Raw genomic sequence first — 16,220 nt, 5'->3', positions numbered from 1 at the left:
AACCCCACATGCTGTGGAAGTCAGATCTAGCTGCCCAGGACACATTCCTTGCCGCCCAGTGTCCTACTAGAACCAGGGGTTGGTTCAGGCTGAGCAAATGCTGTGCCATTGGTAGACACCATGCTTCCAACATGGTTGGTCCTGGAAACCAAGGTGCCAACCAAGTTCTGGTGGAGGTCCATGTCCATTGGGGTTCTTGTCTGCTAGGCTGCTTGGCCCTCATGACCTGTCACCTCCCTAGGGCTCCATCTCCACACCACTGTCCCTAGGGGTGAGGACCTCAGCACAGTCAGTGAGAGCGAAGCTTTCAGCCTGCAGCACTGTGTTTCTGAATGGAGAGCTGAGTGCATTGGGGGAAGTAAAATGTGACTGGGGCTACTGACAGGCTTCAATGGTTAGGACACACTGCACTCGCAAAGGACCCAAGTTTGGTTCCCAGCAGTTCAAAGCTGCCCATAACTACAGCTCCAGGGAATCCAACACCCTCCTCTGGCCTCTGGGCAACCATATTTACATGCACACAGACACACGAATACACATCATTAGCTTTTTTTATTATTATTATTAATGTCTGTGGAATGTAATCCAGTATGTCACTCTTAGGAGAAGGGCACTACCTGTGTATAAATGCTGACTTGGGTAGAGATACCCAATTCTGCCTCGTGACAGAGCCTGGCTCCCCTGCCTGGGTGGGGTTCTTCTTGCTATGACAAAATACTTGATCAAAGCAACTTAAGATTTACTCGGGGGTGCTGGAGGGATGGCTCAATGGTTAAGAGCACTGGCTGCTCTTCCAGAGGTTCTGAGTTCAATTCCCAGCAACCACATGGTGGCTCACAGCCATCTGTAATGATATCTGGTGCCCTCTTCTGGCCTGCAGGCATACATGGAGGCAGAATGTAGTATACATAATTAATAAATAAATAATTTTTTAAGAAAAGGTTTATTCTGGCTCACGGCTGAAGTGCAGTCCATCGCGGCAGGGAAGGCACAACACCAAATGTTGCTGTAGCCCTGGTGGCCAGGTCAGAAGAGCATCCGTCTCCAGTAAGGAAGCAGCTCAATTTCTCCTTTTTCCCTTTTCATTCAGTGAGACCCCAGGCCACAGGACAGCACCACCCACATCCAAGGTGGGTCTTCCATTCTCAGTTAATCCCTGGAGACAGCTCCACAGACACAGCCTGAGGTCTGTCTGATAGGTGATTCTAAACCCAGTTAAGTCAGCAATGAGAGGAACCATGGTAGGGACCTGCTGCTGTCTGCACCACAGCGATCAGCATTATTCTCAGTGCCCACGAGCAAAACCAGAAGACGCCCGTGCTCGGATGTCCACTCGGACACGTCCCAGCAGTCGCCGCTCACCACACCACGTCTTCTGTGCTTTCAGCCAGGCACTGAGCAAGGTGGCTATCCACATCCAGCTGGGCTAACCTGTAAGAGGGAGGAAACAGTCACAAGGCCTCCCAGAACTCGCTCTGTAGACCAGGCTGGCCTCAGACTCACAGAGATCCATCTGCCTCTGCCTCCCGAGTGCTGGGATTAAAGGCGTGCGCCAACACTGCCTGGCAACTCCACCTATTTCTGAACCACTGAGGAGAATCCTGGACTCTTCCATGGCTAGTCAGTTGGAGGAAATGGTCAGTAGGGTTGAATTAGGCCTTCCTTGTTGCCTGAGAACTCTTCTTTACACCAGAGATTCTTGGTCCTACAGACTCCTACCCTAACCAATGTCTGAGAAGCTCCCACCTCATCTGTTGGATCACTCATCCTGGCCATGCCAAAAGCTAGACCCAAAGACTCTCTGGAGCTAGCAAGATAGCGACCGATGACCTGAGTTCAATCCCAGAACCCACACAATAAAAGAAAAGAATTCTCGCAGCAGCCAGCTCAGCTTGAATGTCTGAGGCTGGTGAGCTTACCCACAGGAGTCCCGAGTATCCTCTGGACATCCTGCTGGCCAACCTGATGCCCGTTACCTGCCGTCACGGCACCCCAGGCCTTGGCCTGCTCACCTCATCCTAGTCTGCCCAGATCCATGCCAGAATGGAAACAGAACTCCCCTAAGATGAACAACAGAGAATGGACGGACAGCAAGGTCCCTCGCCTGAGTCCCAGTTCCCGTGACGTCCAGTAGCCCCTAACTTGGCAGTCCCCGGCAAATGGTCTCTGAAGTCCCTGAGAACCCCTCTGCCAATCTAACCAAGGTATTAGCACTTCCTCCCTCTGGCTTTCTCCAAGGAACGTCAAGGTTCCGTGTGCATCTCAGCCGTCTGTCGGGAGTTCCCAGGCAGCATCCCTCAAGTGGGTTCTCAGGGATTCCTCCAGAGCTGTTTTCACAGTGGGGCTTCTGCTAACTCCCAGCCACAGCTGAGTCCTGGCTATGGCTAACCAGCATGGATTCAGGGATGTCAGGCCCAGAATCGGAATATGAACAAACTATAGAGTCACAGCTATGAGCCAGGCGTGGTACACACCTGTCTTCCCAGCTACTCTGAAGGCTGAGCAAGAAGACTGCCTGGCCCCCCTGAAGGGCATCCCAGGCTCATTTGAGGGTGGGCAGCAATGGCTGCACAGACTGCCCTCAGGGGACAACAGGACAGCTCGTTCTGGGTCTAGCTGCTGACCCACCCAACGCCAGTCTGCCTCCTGGCCTGGGTCTTGCCCACTGTGACAACATCCTGCACAGGGGCAGAAATGAAAGGGGGCTCCTTCAAGAGCATGAGACATGAGTTCCCCCCAGGCAGCCCGACGATGTGGCTGCCACCTCCAGGAGTGAGGCTGGCCCAATACATCCTAGCTGCTGTACAGTTTGATGTAACAGCTTGTTATAGTCATTGCAGACTTGAGCCTGCCTTGTTGATACCCACTTTGGACAGCCACTTGAGAGGCGCCCAGTGAGCAGAGCTTCCTCCTTCAGTAGTCCTGTCTTCAGGAGTCTTAGCCTTGAAATGCAAAGACGGCACAGGCAAAAAGCCCTCCTGGAAAGAGAGGGGCTGGGAACCCTGGCAAGATCACACGGGTTCTGCGAGAATGGATTTCCCAAAAGGGCTCCCAACCCCAGCTTCTGCCCCTGGTTCTCTTGATGGGTAAGAAGCATGGAGATGCCAACTTTGCAAACCATTCACTGTCACATAAACAGGACCCACTCAGGGATAACCACAACCTGCCTCGAGCCAGCCCACACCCAACATCCCTTTGTCTGAGCTATGTGGTTATGGGTAGAGATACTTGTTGCTGAGGGTTGGGATTGGGGCCCCTCCCAAATTCATAAAGACTTGATTCTGATAAAAAGCCACAGTTTGGAGGCTGGGGAAACGGCTCCATTGATAAAGTACCTGCTGTGCAAACATCATCCACATAAAAGGGCAAGCACTGGCAGTGTGCCACACAACCCAAGTACTGGGGGTGGCAGCAGACAGGGGTGGATCCTTGGAACTCATCTGGCCAGCCTAGCCAAAACAATGAGTCTAGGTTCAGTGAGAGACTGCCTCAAAGAATAAGGTGGGGCTGGGCAGTGGTAGCGCACACCTCTAATCCCAGCACTCACGAGGCAAAGGCAGGTGAATCTCTCTCTGTGAGTTCGAGGCCAGTCTGGTCTATACAGCTAGTTCCAGGACAACTGGGGCTGTTACACAGAAAAACCCTGTCTCAAAAAACCAAAGATAGATAGATAGATAGATAGATAGAATAAAATTCAAAAGGGGACTGGAGAGATGGCTCAGCGGTTAAGAGCACTGGCTGTTTTTCCAGAGGTCCTGAGTTCAATTCCCAGCAACCACACGGTGGCTCACAACCATCTGTAATGGGGTCTGATGCCCTCTTCTGGCCTACAGGCATACACACAGACAGAACATCGTATACATAATAAATAAATATTTTAAAAAGGGCTAGCAAGATGGCTCAGCAAGAAAAAGGCACCTGTTGCCAACCCTGAGGGTCACAGGATAAAAGGTGAGGACAGACTTCAGCAAGTTTCCCTCTGACCTCCACATGCGTGTACCATGACACATACATGTAACTATTTTTAACTTAAATATTAGTTAAATAAACCTGGCGGTGGTGGCCCACACCTTTAATCCCAGCACTCTGGAGGCAGAGGCAGGCGGATCTCAGTGAGTTCAAGGCCAGCCTGGTCTACAGCCGTGAGCTCCAGGACAGCTGGGGCTACACAGAGAAATTCTATCTCAAAAAAACAAAGAACAACAAAAAATTAGTTAAAGCCGGGCGATGGTGGCGCACGCCTTTAATCCCAGCACTCGGGAGGCAGAGGCAGGCGGATCTCTGTGAGTTCGAGACCAGCCTGGTCTACAGAGCTAGTTCCAGGACAGGCTCCAAAGCCACAGAGAAACCCTGTCTCGAAAAAACCAAAAAACAAACAAACAAACAAACAAACAAGAAATTAGTTAAATAAATAAAAAGAGCCACATCCAGGCACTCTCTCAGCCTCCCAAGCAGGAGGTTTTACCTCGGGCTAAATCTTAAGCCTAAAGTCTGGGGTGGAACACTCACTTCGGGTCAAATGCTTTCTGGCACAATGGGCAGTTCAGCAACACGGGTGGACTCTGCACGGACACACACTCTTCCGTGCTGGGAGTCTGACGGGAATCTGGTGCAGGATATCCTTTTAGGGCTGGAGTGGGTGACCCCAGGGAGCCACCAATCCCGCGGAACAACTCGTAGGAGTTTCCAGAACCACCAAGGGCAGGTGGAAAAGGCGTCCAGGAAAAAGTCTTAGATCCCACAGTGAAGACCTCAGGAGGCACAGTGGGCTCTGGGTCAGGCAGAGACTCCTGAAAAACAGAAGCCCATGGGGTCATAGCCGCCGCCACCATGACCTCCCCCAGGGCCTGGGAACCCTCTCCTACGACATCCCTCAGTGCTTCTGGACACACCTGGCCGGGCAAAGCTGGCAGTGTTGGCAATGGCTCGACTTTCGGGGTCAAATCCACGTTCCCGCTCACAGTGCTACGCAGCAGGGCAGCCCATGGCTCTCTCTGACGGTCCTCCAAGAGAAACCAGGGCGGGCAGTTGGGGGCCCTGGGAAGCAACAAGAAGTGTCAGCCAGAGAATCCCGAAAGGGAGGTCACGAGGGGCTCTACAGGGAGGGGTAGCAAGACTGGGGGAGGGGGGCGGAAGGAATCGACGGTGGAGTCATGGAGGGGGGCAGTCCGAAGTAAGGGATCAGGAGTGCAGTTCACGTTGGAGGCTAAGTGGGCTCTAGGGGCAATGGAGCCCGGGGCTGGCTCTCAGGAAGAGCCTCGAAAGGCGACGGGAAGAGGGGTGGAGGGGCTGTGTGTGCGTGGGGGTGGGGGGGGACCGCAGGGTTGGGCGGAAGAAGCGACCGCGCCCGGAGAAAGGCGGAGCATTGCTGGGGGCAGGCCTCACAGTGGCGGGGTGCAAGTGTGCAAGGAACCCCTCACCTCGACGGGAAAGTCGCGGTACCCCCCCCCCTTGTCTTCCCGCGGCCCCGCCGCCTGCCCGAACCCCCAGCGCCCCCACCCTCTCCCTTCCATCCCGCCTCACCCGCCCCCTGCGGGCGGCCTGCGGCGGCTCAGCCTCCCCCGGAGCCTCTGCTCCTCCTCCATCCTTCTCCCAAGAGCGTCCGGCGGAAGTGAGACGTGCAACCCGACCCGCCCTCCGACCCGGACCAGCTCCCGTGGCCTCCAGACCCCCCCACTGCCCACTCTGCTGAGTGCCATCTCCCCTTTGTGGCACTTGAGAATTAAGGCGCCGGAATCCTAACCTTTTGGGGGGCGCTACGCTGCCGCCTTGAGGGAGGGGCGGGACGGTAGAGCTGTCCCCCCCCCCCAGCTTGCAGGCGTGCGAGGCTGGGCCCACCCGACCCTGTGCAGGCCACTCTGGAGCCTGGTGTGCCCTTCTGTTAACAGCAAGTGCAGATAGCTGTCAGGCTTGCCCTGCCCATGCCACCTCCCGGCGGTACTAGACAATGCTCTGCCTCAGTTTCCAGTTCTGCAGCCTTTCCCAGGATGGTCCCAAGGACAGGACTTCCAGATCCAACTTTACCACCATTTTTTTTTTTCTTTTTATGGAAGGACCTGGGTTTCTCCACCAAAGAGGCAACGGAGCCGCAAAGCTCAGGGGACCAAGCACAGAAACCCGGGCTTCCTATCCAGCCAATAAACCCGCCCTGCAATTCTGAAATCCGTCACTTGGTGGCAGCAGACGCCCAGGGACTTTAGTGTATATCTTGGCGTACACTAGTGGCTTTCTATTTCTCCACAGCCCCCAGGGGTCAGGGCTGTTCCAAAAGCCCCATCGGCAACCATCTGACTCCCTGACCCCTCCCTCTTCCTAGGTCCTCTTCCCTCCCCCCTGCTCTCCCCTCATCAGAACCTTGCCTCCCATCCCTAGGCGAGGTCACCCCCACCGTGTGTGGTCCAGCCTAGAAGCAGGGGATGGATTCTGGACTGAGGTTGCCTTTTATCTCTGCAGATTTGAAGAGGATGAGAAGTTTAATCTCCAAAGGATCCCAGATCACACACCAGGTTCTGTTCTGAGGTCTTTTTAGAGAGTGGCCATCTTGGGAACCTGCCTCTACTAGGCTTAAGAGCCCAGAGCGATGGCCAAAGGTGCAGCCGATGGCTGCCCATGCAGAAAGGGCCAGGGTGGGGTGGTCTCGTGTTGAACCATCAGGTGTGACCTGGGACTGGGCCACCCAGGTGAGAAGGCAGTTGTGAGGAGTCCCAGGTCTAAAAAGCGCATGCTGATGGAACACTTCCAGTCGGCCTGGCCCTGGCTCCCACTGACCTGGCTCCTGGGCTTTTGATGAAAGTATCACTGTACTTTTGCAGGGAACCTTGAGGACTCTAGGAGGTCTGGCTCCAACCTCCAAGCAGGAGGAAGGCCTGAGGAGGGTGCCCAGCCAAGTGCTGAAAGGGCCCTGTGTGGGCAAGAAGGCCCAGCTCAGGCACACCCTAAAACCAGAGCACAGGGGCCTCCCTGAGATTTTCTGCATTCCAGCCTCTTCCGTACCCCTCCTCTGCAGAGCCCAGATGTCCCGACTGCCTGCACAGGTGCAACACCAGCTGGCCCAGAGGGTCAGCGTGAAGCAGGGGCGGAGCCTGTGTGGCTACCCAGGCAGACTTACCCCCAAACTGCGGACGCCTGAAGGAGTTCTCTCTTCAAGCACCCTGAGGCTAAGGACACAGAGAGTGAGGGTACCCCATTATCTTTCGGCCTTTGCCGCTCTGATAGACATTTGGCTGTTAGAAGAAAGGGGCACTGACCCCAGGATAGCCTGCCCCAGCTGCAGAACACGGGTCCTCCAGGTTTAGCACTCAGGCAGGTGTGAAACGCCCTTCTGGGACTTGCTGCATCCCCTGGATTGTCCTTCTTCCTTCATTGCCACCAGGGCAGGGGCCAGCAGAGGCCTTGTGGCCAGCAACCTGGAACTCCTCAGCAGAGGACGGAATAAAGGGAGGTCTGCTGCTCTGTGCTGAGCGAGTGAAGCTCTGCCGACATCTGAATCCCTCTTGTCGACCACTGTCCCTGAGGCTTGAGTTCACCCAGGAATTATAGGATCCAGCCATTTCTAAAGAAAAAAAAATGATTTTTTTTTATCTGTGTCATTGTTTTGTCTTCATACATGTATTTATGCCAAGTGTGTCTGTTGTCCACAGAGGTCGAAAAAAGGTCTTGGTTCCCTAGAAGTGGGGTGAGTTGTGCACTACCATGTGAGTGCTGGGAAATGAACCCAGGTTCTTTGCAAGAGCGGCAAGTGCTCTTAACCACTGTGCCGTCTCTCTAGGCCCAATCCAACCATTTTTAGAACCTGAGGAGGCAGAAATAGGGGTGATGGGCAACCCCAACAAACCTACTTTGTCCCAGCTGTCTGCAAAGTATCACAACAGGCTTTAAAAGTCGAATTTGGGCGGTGGTGGTTCACATCTTTAATCCCAGCACTTGGGAAGCAGAGGCAGGTGGATTTCTGTGAGTTCGAGGCCAGCCTGATCTACAGAGTGAGTTCCAGGACAGCCAGGGCTCTGTAGAAAGACCCTGTCTCAAAAATTAAACCAACCAAAGAGTTGAATTGGGTCTGGAGAGATGGAGCGGTGTGGTAAATCCTTTCTGGCTGTGCAAGGGTAAGGAGCTGAGTTCAGTTCTCACAGCCCACGTGAAGCCAGGCATGACAGCATGAGTGTGTATGTATGTAATGTAATGTATGTATGAAATGTATGTATGTATGTATGTAATCCCAGTGCTGCTCTGAGACAGGGACAGGGGCAGGAGATCCATGCCCCTCCCTAAAGCTTCTGAGCCAGCTAGCCTTGTATACCCAGTGCCAAACAGGAGACTGTCTCAAACAAGGCAGAAGGTGAGGACCACCAGTGGAGGTCGTCTGACCTCAATGCCCACCCTGTGGTGCTCATGTCCATCCTCACACCGCCACAGAGGGGAGCAGTTAAAGAGTAAAAGTTGAACTTGATGAGAAGACCCATCTCCTGAGCCATGTGCTATGGTGAAAAGGGATTAACGTTATTGGAAAATAATTTTTCTGGTTGGGAATGACCCTTGCACTGCAGAAACAACTTTGTTTTGAGACGAAAATTCACATTTACAAAAGGATATTTCAGCCCTTTGGAGGAGACACACGGGGGAAGCAGAAAGTGCTGTCCAGTGTGGGAAGCAATGAAGCCTCCTACATCCAAAACGTGCCTCACGGTGAAGACCTCCATCTCCTGGGCTTTGTCTACCATTAGACATTTTGTTTGTTTGGTTTTGTTTTTTTTTGTTTATTTGTTTGTTTGTTTTTCGAGACAGGATTTCTCTGTAGCTTTGAAGCCTGTCCTGGAACTCACTCTGTAGACCAGGCTGGCCTCAAACTCACAGAGATCTGCCTGCCTCTGCCTCCCGAGTGCTGGGATTAAAGGCGTGCGCCACCACAGCCCGGCAGACCATATTTTTTGGAGGAAGAGCCCAAACTCCACCCTCCAAAGTTAGTCTCAGAAATGAGGAGGTTCTGAGGTTGGTGTCTCCACAGCCATTTTCTCAGGGTGGTGCTAACAGGGTTCTAACTCCTCACTATGCTAGCTGGTCCCAGAGTTGGTCTCTGCCACTAACAGGGGCTTATCAGCTGCTGGACTAGGTGAAGCGGTCCATCAGACCCCAGTCTTCAGCTGCTGGCTAGTCCGAGCCCTACTCGGCTCTCTATACCCTCCTTGCCTTCTTGGAGACAGGTTTACCATTAATTTACCTTACATGTGGGTCATGACAGCATCTGTCTGTGACCGAGCCCGGAAAGGAACACGGGCTCTAGCTTTCAAGTGGGACCCGTGGTAGGCAAGCATGCTTGGGTACATGCTGGTGCCACTCAGCTATCCTCATTCTTCTGTATGGCAGAACGGCAGGACACTCGCTGCATGGGGTACCCCAGCAATGCTCACCGGCTGTGTGAGGATGTCCAAGAGGCCTGGGTGACAGAGTCAGGCAGCGGGCTGCGTTTGGTCTGTGTATGCCAAGCAGGCAAAGCTGCCTGGAGCCAGGCACGGCGGCATTTATGGGGTGTGGGAGTGCCAGGCAGACAGGCTGTATGAGACAGTTGCCTGGGAAACATCGCAGGATCCGTCAGGCAGCAGAGTGGTTGTTCAGGCCCGCACATGGGGTGTGGGGGCAAGGGTGTGCGGGGGAAGGGGGAGGCTCAGACATTACGGTTCCCATATGGTACCTCCTCATGCCTCCAGCCTAGGATCATGGCTAGAACCTGCATGTGGTCGGCGGGTCAAAGCCAAGGGTGGGGCAACCTTACCCAAAATGCCAAGGGACTCTAGGAGAGAGTGCACTGGGGGACTAGACCTTGCCTGTTTCAGCTCTCACTCCTCGGCCCCCCTTCTGGCCAATGCTTCCACCTGGCCACTCCTGTCCTCGGAGGTCCTTCTGACGCGCCTTTACAAAACCTTCTTATGGCCCAGTTCACGCTCAGTCCAGGGCCTGTGCCTTTGTCGGCCCTTCCCCAGGTGGCTACCTCCTGCAGCCCTAAGGCCCAGCCTTAACAAGAAGCCTCCCAGCCCTGCCGCCCCCATGCCCTTCTAGGTTTTCCTGAATTACTGCATGGTAATTTCCAGAGGGCAGTCCTGTATGCTGTGCCCCAGCTGTGTCCGGAGCTTCAGAAGAACTGCGGGACCACAGGTACAGCAGAGATAGGGACCAAGCCCTATGGAGCAGGGGCAGCAGAAGGGGAAAACTGGGGGCCCCTCCTGTGGAGACAACAAGTCAAGCAGAAACCAAGCTTTCCTGGTGTAAGGGGTGAGTGGGAACCCCAGGGGACTCCCCGGGGAGGCTGTGGTTTCTCAGCTCCCACAGAGTCAGCCTTGACCCGGATCCAAGAGCATTTACAGGAAACCTGCTCATGGGAAGGCCCTTGACCCAGATGCTGGAGGTCCCTCGAGCTTCTGGGCCCCTCAGCCAGGTGGGGTTCAGGTTTCCAGCAGCATCTGAAGTGCACAGATCATGGGTGGTGTTTATCTCCGCCATCAGTTTCGGGCTGTGGCCGCTACACTCTAACTTTCTGGTTTGGGTTTTTTTGTGATTTCTTTTTTTCTGCCCTTGCTTCTGGGGATAGAACCCAAGGCATGCTAGTTGAATGCTGTGTTGCTGAGCTGCACCGCTGCATGTAGTCTGACTTGGAATGACACCGCGTGGACACCCTGGATACTCCTTGCGCTAGAAAATCAAGCAGGTGAGCCATCCGGGCTTGGCACAAAGCTCAGGCTCCTGAGATCCAGGAACACAAGGACAAGAGCATCTTCTTTGGGCTTCACAGCACTTTCTAGAAGAAACCAGAACCCAGTGAGCAGGGAATTGAAAAGGCATTGCCTAGGGGTCTGTCTTATTTGCTCACCTGGAAGAATTGTATGTTATAGGGGAAAAAATTATCTGAAATGCATTCGGCTCAACTAATGTGTGTGTGAGCGCACACGTGTGTGTGTGTGTGTGTATGTGTGTGTGTGTGTGTGTGCACGTGCAAGTGTACATTCATAATTGTGTTATGGGTCCCACATGTGTATGTGCTTGTCAAGGTAAGGGGTCAATTACAGGAGCTCGCAGCTGTCCACCTTATTTTCTGAGACAGTAGGACTAAGTTTGCTGGTTAGGCTAGGCTGACTGGCCAGTGACCCCCAAGAATACAGCGGTCTCTACCTCCCCTGTGCTGGAATTGCAAACGTGCCTATCTTCTTAGATGGGTTTTGGAGATCAAACTCGGGTCCTTTTATGCTTGTACAGCAAGTACTTTCTGATTGCGCAGTCTCCCCAGCCCCTTGACCCAAAGTTTTTATATTTCCCCACCTTGTGCTCCTTGTAGACTGGAGAAGCAGGCTTAGTAGGGCTGTCCCAGTAAACTTGAGCAGTGTGTGACTCCCAGGCCCTGATCCCAGATACTATCCTGCATTCCCTCAGCCACATCTTTCCCCTGGTGCCCAAGGAGGTGCCTTTTCCCAGCTTACTCACCATGTGCCACCCTGAAACCCAGCACCAAGAGTATCAGGTCTACGTTACCCCACTTCTGCATAAGGTAGTTATGGGATGGATAGCTTTTGTCTTCCTCGCTAGGGGCCTCCTTTGCGGAGCTGGTTAGGGACTGTGAGTCGCCCTCAGCAGGGCTTTCTGTCCACAGAGAGTGTCTGATACCTGGCTGAATCTACGGCTCTGCCCCATAACTACGACCAACACACAGCTCAGGGTGGAGTTGAAACACATCCCACCTCGTGTTCTACCTTCCACTCTGTTGTTTCTTTTCCGTGGGCCGTTCTGTGGCGAGGTCACTCTCCTTACAGATCTCTGCACTTAAGGCTAATCTGCCTGACTGAGACCTGGCTGAGTCAGGTGTCCCTCCCTCTCTTTGTCGTCAGCTCCACTCAGCATGGCTGTTCTCTCTGGGGTCAACCGGATGCTGGCCCGCTTACCCCTTCAGCCAGGATGGGCTGCTTGGGTAGGAGCAGTGTCTCACTTTCCAGATTTGGAGCCGGCCTGTGCCCCAAGACTTCGTCTGGGATGGAGGTAGGGGCAGTACCCTGATTCCTCAAAATGGCAACAGGTAAGAGTCTACACCTGGGGCCTGAGCAGAGGGGACATGTCGAGCTGAGGGTGACTGTTGGGTCCATCCTCTTCGAGCCACATCCCATACGCCCTGCCCCCTGGGATCTCAACCCTCACCACAGCCATGTGATCCTCTTCCTAAGAACTGCTGTTCCCCGCCACATCCAACCTTGTGATTTAGCATGACCTATGTGTGCTTTCCATGACCTGTGTGTGGTGGAGGTACTGTGGATTGATACATGTACAGATGAGCCCAACTGAGGCCCAAGGCATGCACCAAATGTCACGGGACACATGACAGTGACTGACCAAGCTGGCGTTGAAGCCAAGTCTTCCCTGCTTGTTAGCAATGAGTGAGGTCTATCTGGATATCAGGGGTCAGGGGATGAAGTAGCCCTCTCTAGGACCTGAGACTGGAGTCCCCATCCTGGAAGACCCAACCAAGGTGTTCTGGGTAGTTTTCAGTCAACTTGACACAAGATAGAGTCATTTGAGAAGAGAGAAAATGCCCCCACCAGATAGGCAACCTATGAGACTTTTTTCTCTGTAGCTTTGGAGCCTGTCCTGGAACTTGCTGTGTAGCCCAGGCTGGCCTTGAACTCACAGAGATCTGTGAGAAATCTATGAGAAACTTGTCTCTGCCTCTGAGTGCTGGGATTAAAGGTGTGCATGATCACTTCCTGGCCCAATACAATTTTTTTAATTGATGATTGATGTGGGAGGGTCCAGCTCACTGTGGCCTGGCTCACCACCCCTGAGCTGGTGGTCCTGGATGCTATAAGAACGCAGGCTGAGCAAGCCAGTAAGCAGTGTTCCTCCATGACTTCTCTTCAGTTTTGCCTCTGTGTCCTGCCTTGAGTTCTTCTCTGGATGATGGGCCAAAAGCTGTAAAGTGAAATAAGTCCCTTCCTCCCAAGCTGCTTTTGGACATGGTGTTTTGACATGGTGACAGAAACAAGGCTAGGTAGCCTGCGTGGCTGCATCCTGCCATCTGGTCTCCTTACATCTTTTACGAGCTGCCTTCCAGGTGGTGGAAGACCCCAGAAACTTACTGGGAGAGGGCTGTGCACCTCCACTCTGCTCCCGTGCCTAGCCACCCCTTGTCATCTCCCACAGACAGCCAAACTAAGCTGATCCAAATGCTCACAGTCTACCACCTCTGCAGCCAGGTCACAGGCCTGTGTCCTTCGCTGTCCCCAAGCCTGGGTGCTTGGCATGCCATTAATTCTGCCAGTGCTGCGATCCCGTGCTGGGCTCTGGCCATAGCCTGTCACCCTGGCACATCCGGAATGGACTTGTGGAAGCCACCCCTGCACCTCATCTGCTCAGCTCTTTGGAGGGACCCCATTCCTTGGAGACAATTAGCTCCAGAAGTAGTTTTTTTTCCATTCTTCTTCTTTTTTTTTTTTTTTAATTTGGTTTGGTTTGGCTTTTCAAGACAGAGTTTCTCTATGTAACAGAGTTCTAGCTGTCCTAGAATTTGCTCTGTAGACCAGGATGGCCTCTAAATCACAGAGATCCATCTGCCTCTGCCTCCCAAGTGCTGGAATTAAAGGTGTGTGCCACCATCGCCCGACTGTGAGTTCACGTGGGTACAGGAGGTGGGAGCACCACAGATGAACACTAGGCCACGTGAGCAGGGACTTAGAAATCCCACACATCCAGGATTTCAGGATGCCCTGCCTCCTCTCAGGGGTCTGCCCGCTGCCCAGTGTGACCAGAAGTTGGTGGGCACTCAGTAGGCATGAAGGTCTGCCCACTGCCTTGTGCCCACTGCCCAGTTTTCTGGACTAGCAGTTAAAATGGCCTGGGGAACGGAAAGAGGCACTGAGCAGGGCAGTCTTGGCCAATCTCTACCCACGGTCACCTGCCGGCGCTGCCTTCTGTTGGCTGGCACCCCGGTCAACCTCTCCTGTGACCTGCACTCACTCCCAGCCGTCCGTCCATCTGCTGCTCTGTGTCTCCCACACCTAGCTCCTCTCCAGAGCCTGCCGTACCTCAGCTCTCCCACGCCCCACGCTTCCTCAACGGTGTGGATCCCTGTGGGCCTCAGAGCACCAGGTGGGGCAGTTTACAATACTGTAAGGCCTCCTTAGCTCTAATTTCCTTTAGGTCCAACACCTGAGTCTGAAGTCTTCTGGCTCAGACACTTCCCAGTCAGAAGGGATCCCAATACACTTTACAGGGTAGAAACAGAAAGCACACATAGGTCACGTTAAATTTAACATAGCCTCCTATAGAAAGATAGAAGGAGGTAGGTGAAGTATAAATCAATTATGGTGTGCATGTTAAACACAGTGCCTTACATGGAAGCAGCCGGCACACACATTATAAGCCTGCTCCTCAGTACGCTTCTGTTCTCCCTAGGTTTTGAGAATACAGTGTGTTTTGCATGCAGAGTGAATTTCATGTTGGCTTGGACATATTTCAAGGGTGTGACCATCAGGGCTGGCACTAAGTGACCATCAGCTAGAAGACCTGTCCTCTCTAGAGACCAGAAAGATGAGGGGCTCCCACTGGGGTGTAAGCTGTCTTCAGTATGGGCTCATTCTAGTACAAGGATGCTATGGGGTCTGGGGTGTCTCTCTGTCCCCAGAAGTGCCACACTAACGTGTGAGGACTCTGCTCAGGACCACAGACGCCGCCTTAGGTCTGCAGCCCACCTACCCTGGGCGCTAGTCCTCTGTGTGTGTATTGTGATGGTAGTGGCTGATTTTCCCCCTGAGAAATAAAGTGTGAAGGACGAAGAAGGGCCCTGGGAGACCTGTGAAACCCTGCCCTTCCCTATCAAGAGCCTCCTTTGAGAGGAAAGGCTTTATTTGTCCAGTCCTTTTCAAGACGAGGAAGGTTCTTCTCTTATGAGTTGGAAAGCTGTGGCTGAGGTGCATCCATTCCAGGCCATGGAGCTGAAAAACAGAACAGTTTAGCTTTCTTTTCTTTCTTTCTTTTTTTTTTTTTTTAAGATTTATTTGTTTACATATTTTCTGTACATGAGTGCTCTGTCTTCATATGCACCAGAAGAGGGCATCAGCTCTCATTACAGATGGTGTGAGCTACCATGTGGTTACCAGGAATTGAACTCAGGACCCCTGGACCCCTTAACCACTGAGTCATCTCTCCAGGTCAGCTTTCTGAAACAAACTGTTGCAGAGGGCAGTGGTAAAGGAGTCGGAAGGGCATCTCCCATTTTGTGGGTGTGACTTTGTCACACTGAGGCTCTGGGAGCGACTCAGAGTGTGCCTTGCCTGGATAAAGATGCCATTTCTACTCCGTACCAAACAGTCACTGTCAAATCTCAAACAGCCCCAAGAGTGGGAAAAAAATTATTTTCCCTGTGAAAGTACACATCACTGAAAAACAGTATCATTCAAAAACCTAGGTATAGGGCCAGACATTGTGATGTACCCAGGAGGGAGAGAGGCAGGAGGATCTCTGTTAGCTCAAGGCCAGCCTGGTCTACCGAGTGAGTTCCAGGACGGCCAGGGCTTCACAGAGAAACCCTGTTTCAAAAAACAAAAACCGACCAAACAAACAAAGCCCACACCACGCTCCAGAATAGAGGTGAGTGCGTGTGAAAGTGAGACAGGATGGAGCCAGGCCTTCCGAGGCTACCAGAAGGGGTTGGTAGTCCAGCCCCACGTAGCACAGAGTCCTGAGCGGCCTGCCCTGGCTCTCTGGGGAAGGCCTTCAGCACGAGCAGCTAAAATCTTCTGGAGGCAAGAAAATGTACAGGCCTCTTTCCTCTTTTCTGAGTGAGAAAGCACCCCAATGCCAGGAAAGAGCTCCTGGGTCTCTCTGGGAGTTTGGTTGGAGTCGTAAAAGCTTGGCTCTTCTGACTCCCAGCCCAGCCTTCCCCTCCCCCTATACTCATGATAGCAGACTGGCCTGGCTTCCGACTTTCACTCATCGTCCATGTTTTGGGGGGTACATTATGCCAGGCAGGTCCCCCCAGGAATATCCGTACTGTTTCTTGTGATAAGTGAGGGCGTATGGCCATGGCCTTGCACCGCCAGATCTGTGGCCGTCAACCCTGAAAGTCCTGGTCCTCTGCAGCAGCTTGTCCTAGCTCTAGCCTGAGTCTTCCCAGCTCCCCACCCTCTGGATGGAAACTCATTCTTGTTCTAGCCTCATGGATTTTTCCAGCCTTGGGTTGAAGCCTCAGAGTT

At 53.2% G+C, this 16,220-nt stretch overlaps 1 protein-coding gene across 1 annotated transcript; it reads right to left on the bottom strand.

Annotated features, from left to right (window-relative positions):
• Nucleotides 1–898: 898 nt before the first annotated feature.
• Faap20 (FA core complex associated protein 20) lies at nt 899–5,585 on the bottom strand. The gene is made up of 4 exons (XM_005368658.3): nt 5,524–5,585; nt 4,893–5,037; nt 4,510–4,790; nt 899–1,431 (listed from the first exon to the last, which is right to left on the bottom strand). Exons 1-4 carry the CDS (start codon nt 5,583–5,585, stop codon nt 1,359–1,361), a joined length of 561 nt encoding a protein of 186 aa, XP_005368715.1. The 3' UTR covers nt 899–1,358.
• Nucleotides 5,586–16,220: the final 10,635 nt, after the last annotated feature.

The sequence above is a fragment of the Microtus ochrogaster genome, unplaced genomic scaffold, assembly GCF_000317375.1.
Source record: "Microtus ochrogaster isolate Prairie Vole_2 unplaced genomic scaffold, MicOch1.0 UNK38, whole genome shotgun sequence".
Taxonomy (NCBI): Eukaryota; Metazoa; Chordata; class Mammalia; order Rodentia; family Cricetidae; genus Microtus; species Microtus ochrogaster.
The sequence above is the reverse complement of the archived record's forward strand: the minus strand, read 5'-3'. Positions and strand labels throughout refer to the sequence as shown.

What these genes read in the sequence shown, in the direction of transcription:
- Faap20 (XM_005368658.3), bottom strand. Translation starts at nt 5,585, where the DNA reads ATGGAGGAGGAGCAGAGGCTCCGGGGGAGGCTGAGCCGCCGCAGGCCG. An exon ending in TGCCAGCTTTGCCCGGCCAG is followed by an intron (nt 4,791 to 4,892) that starts GTGTGTCCAGAA and finishes TCTGTTTTTCAG; the next exon opens with GAGTCTCTGCCTGACCCAGA. An exon ending in CAGAAAGCATTTGACCCGAA is followed by an intron (nt 1,432 to 4,509) that starts GTGAGTGTTCCA and finishes TCCCTCTTACAG; the next exon opens with GTTAGCCCAGCTGGATGTGG.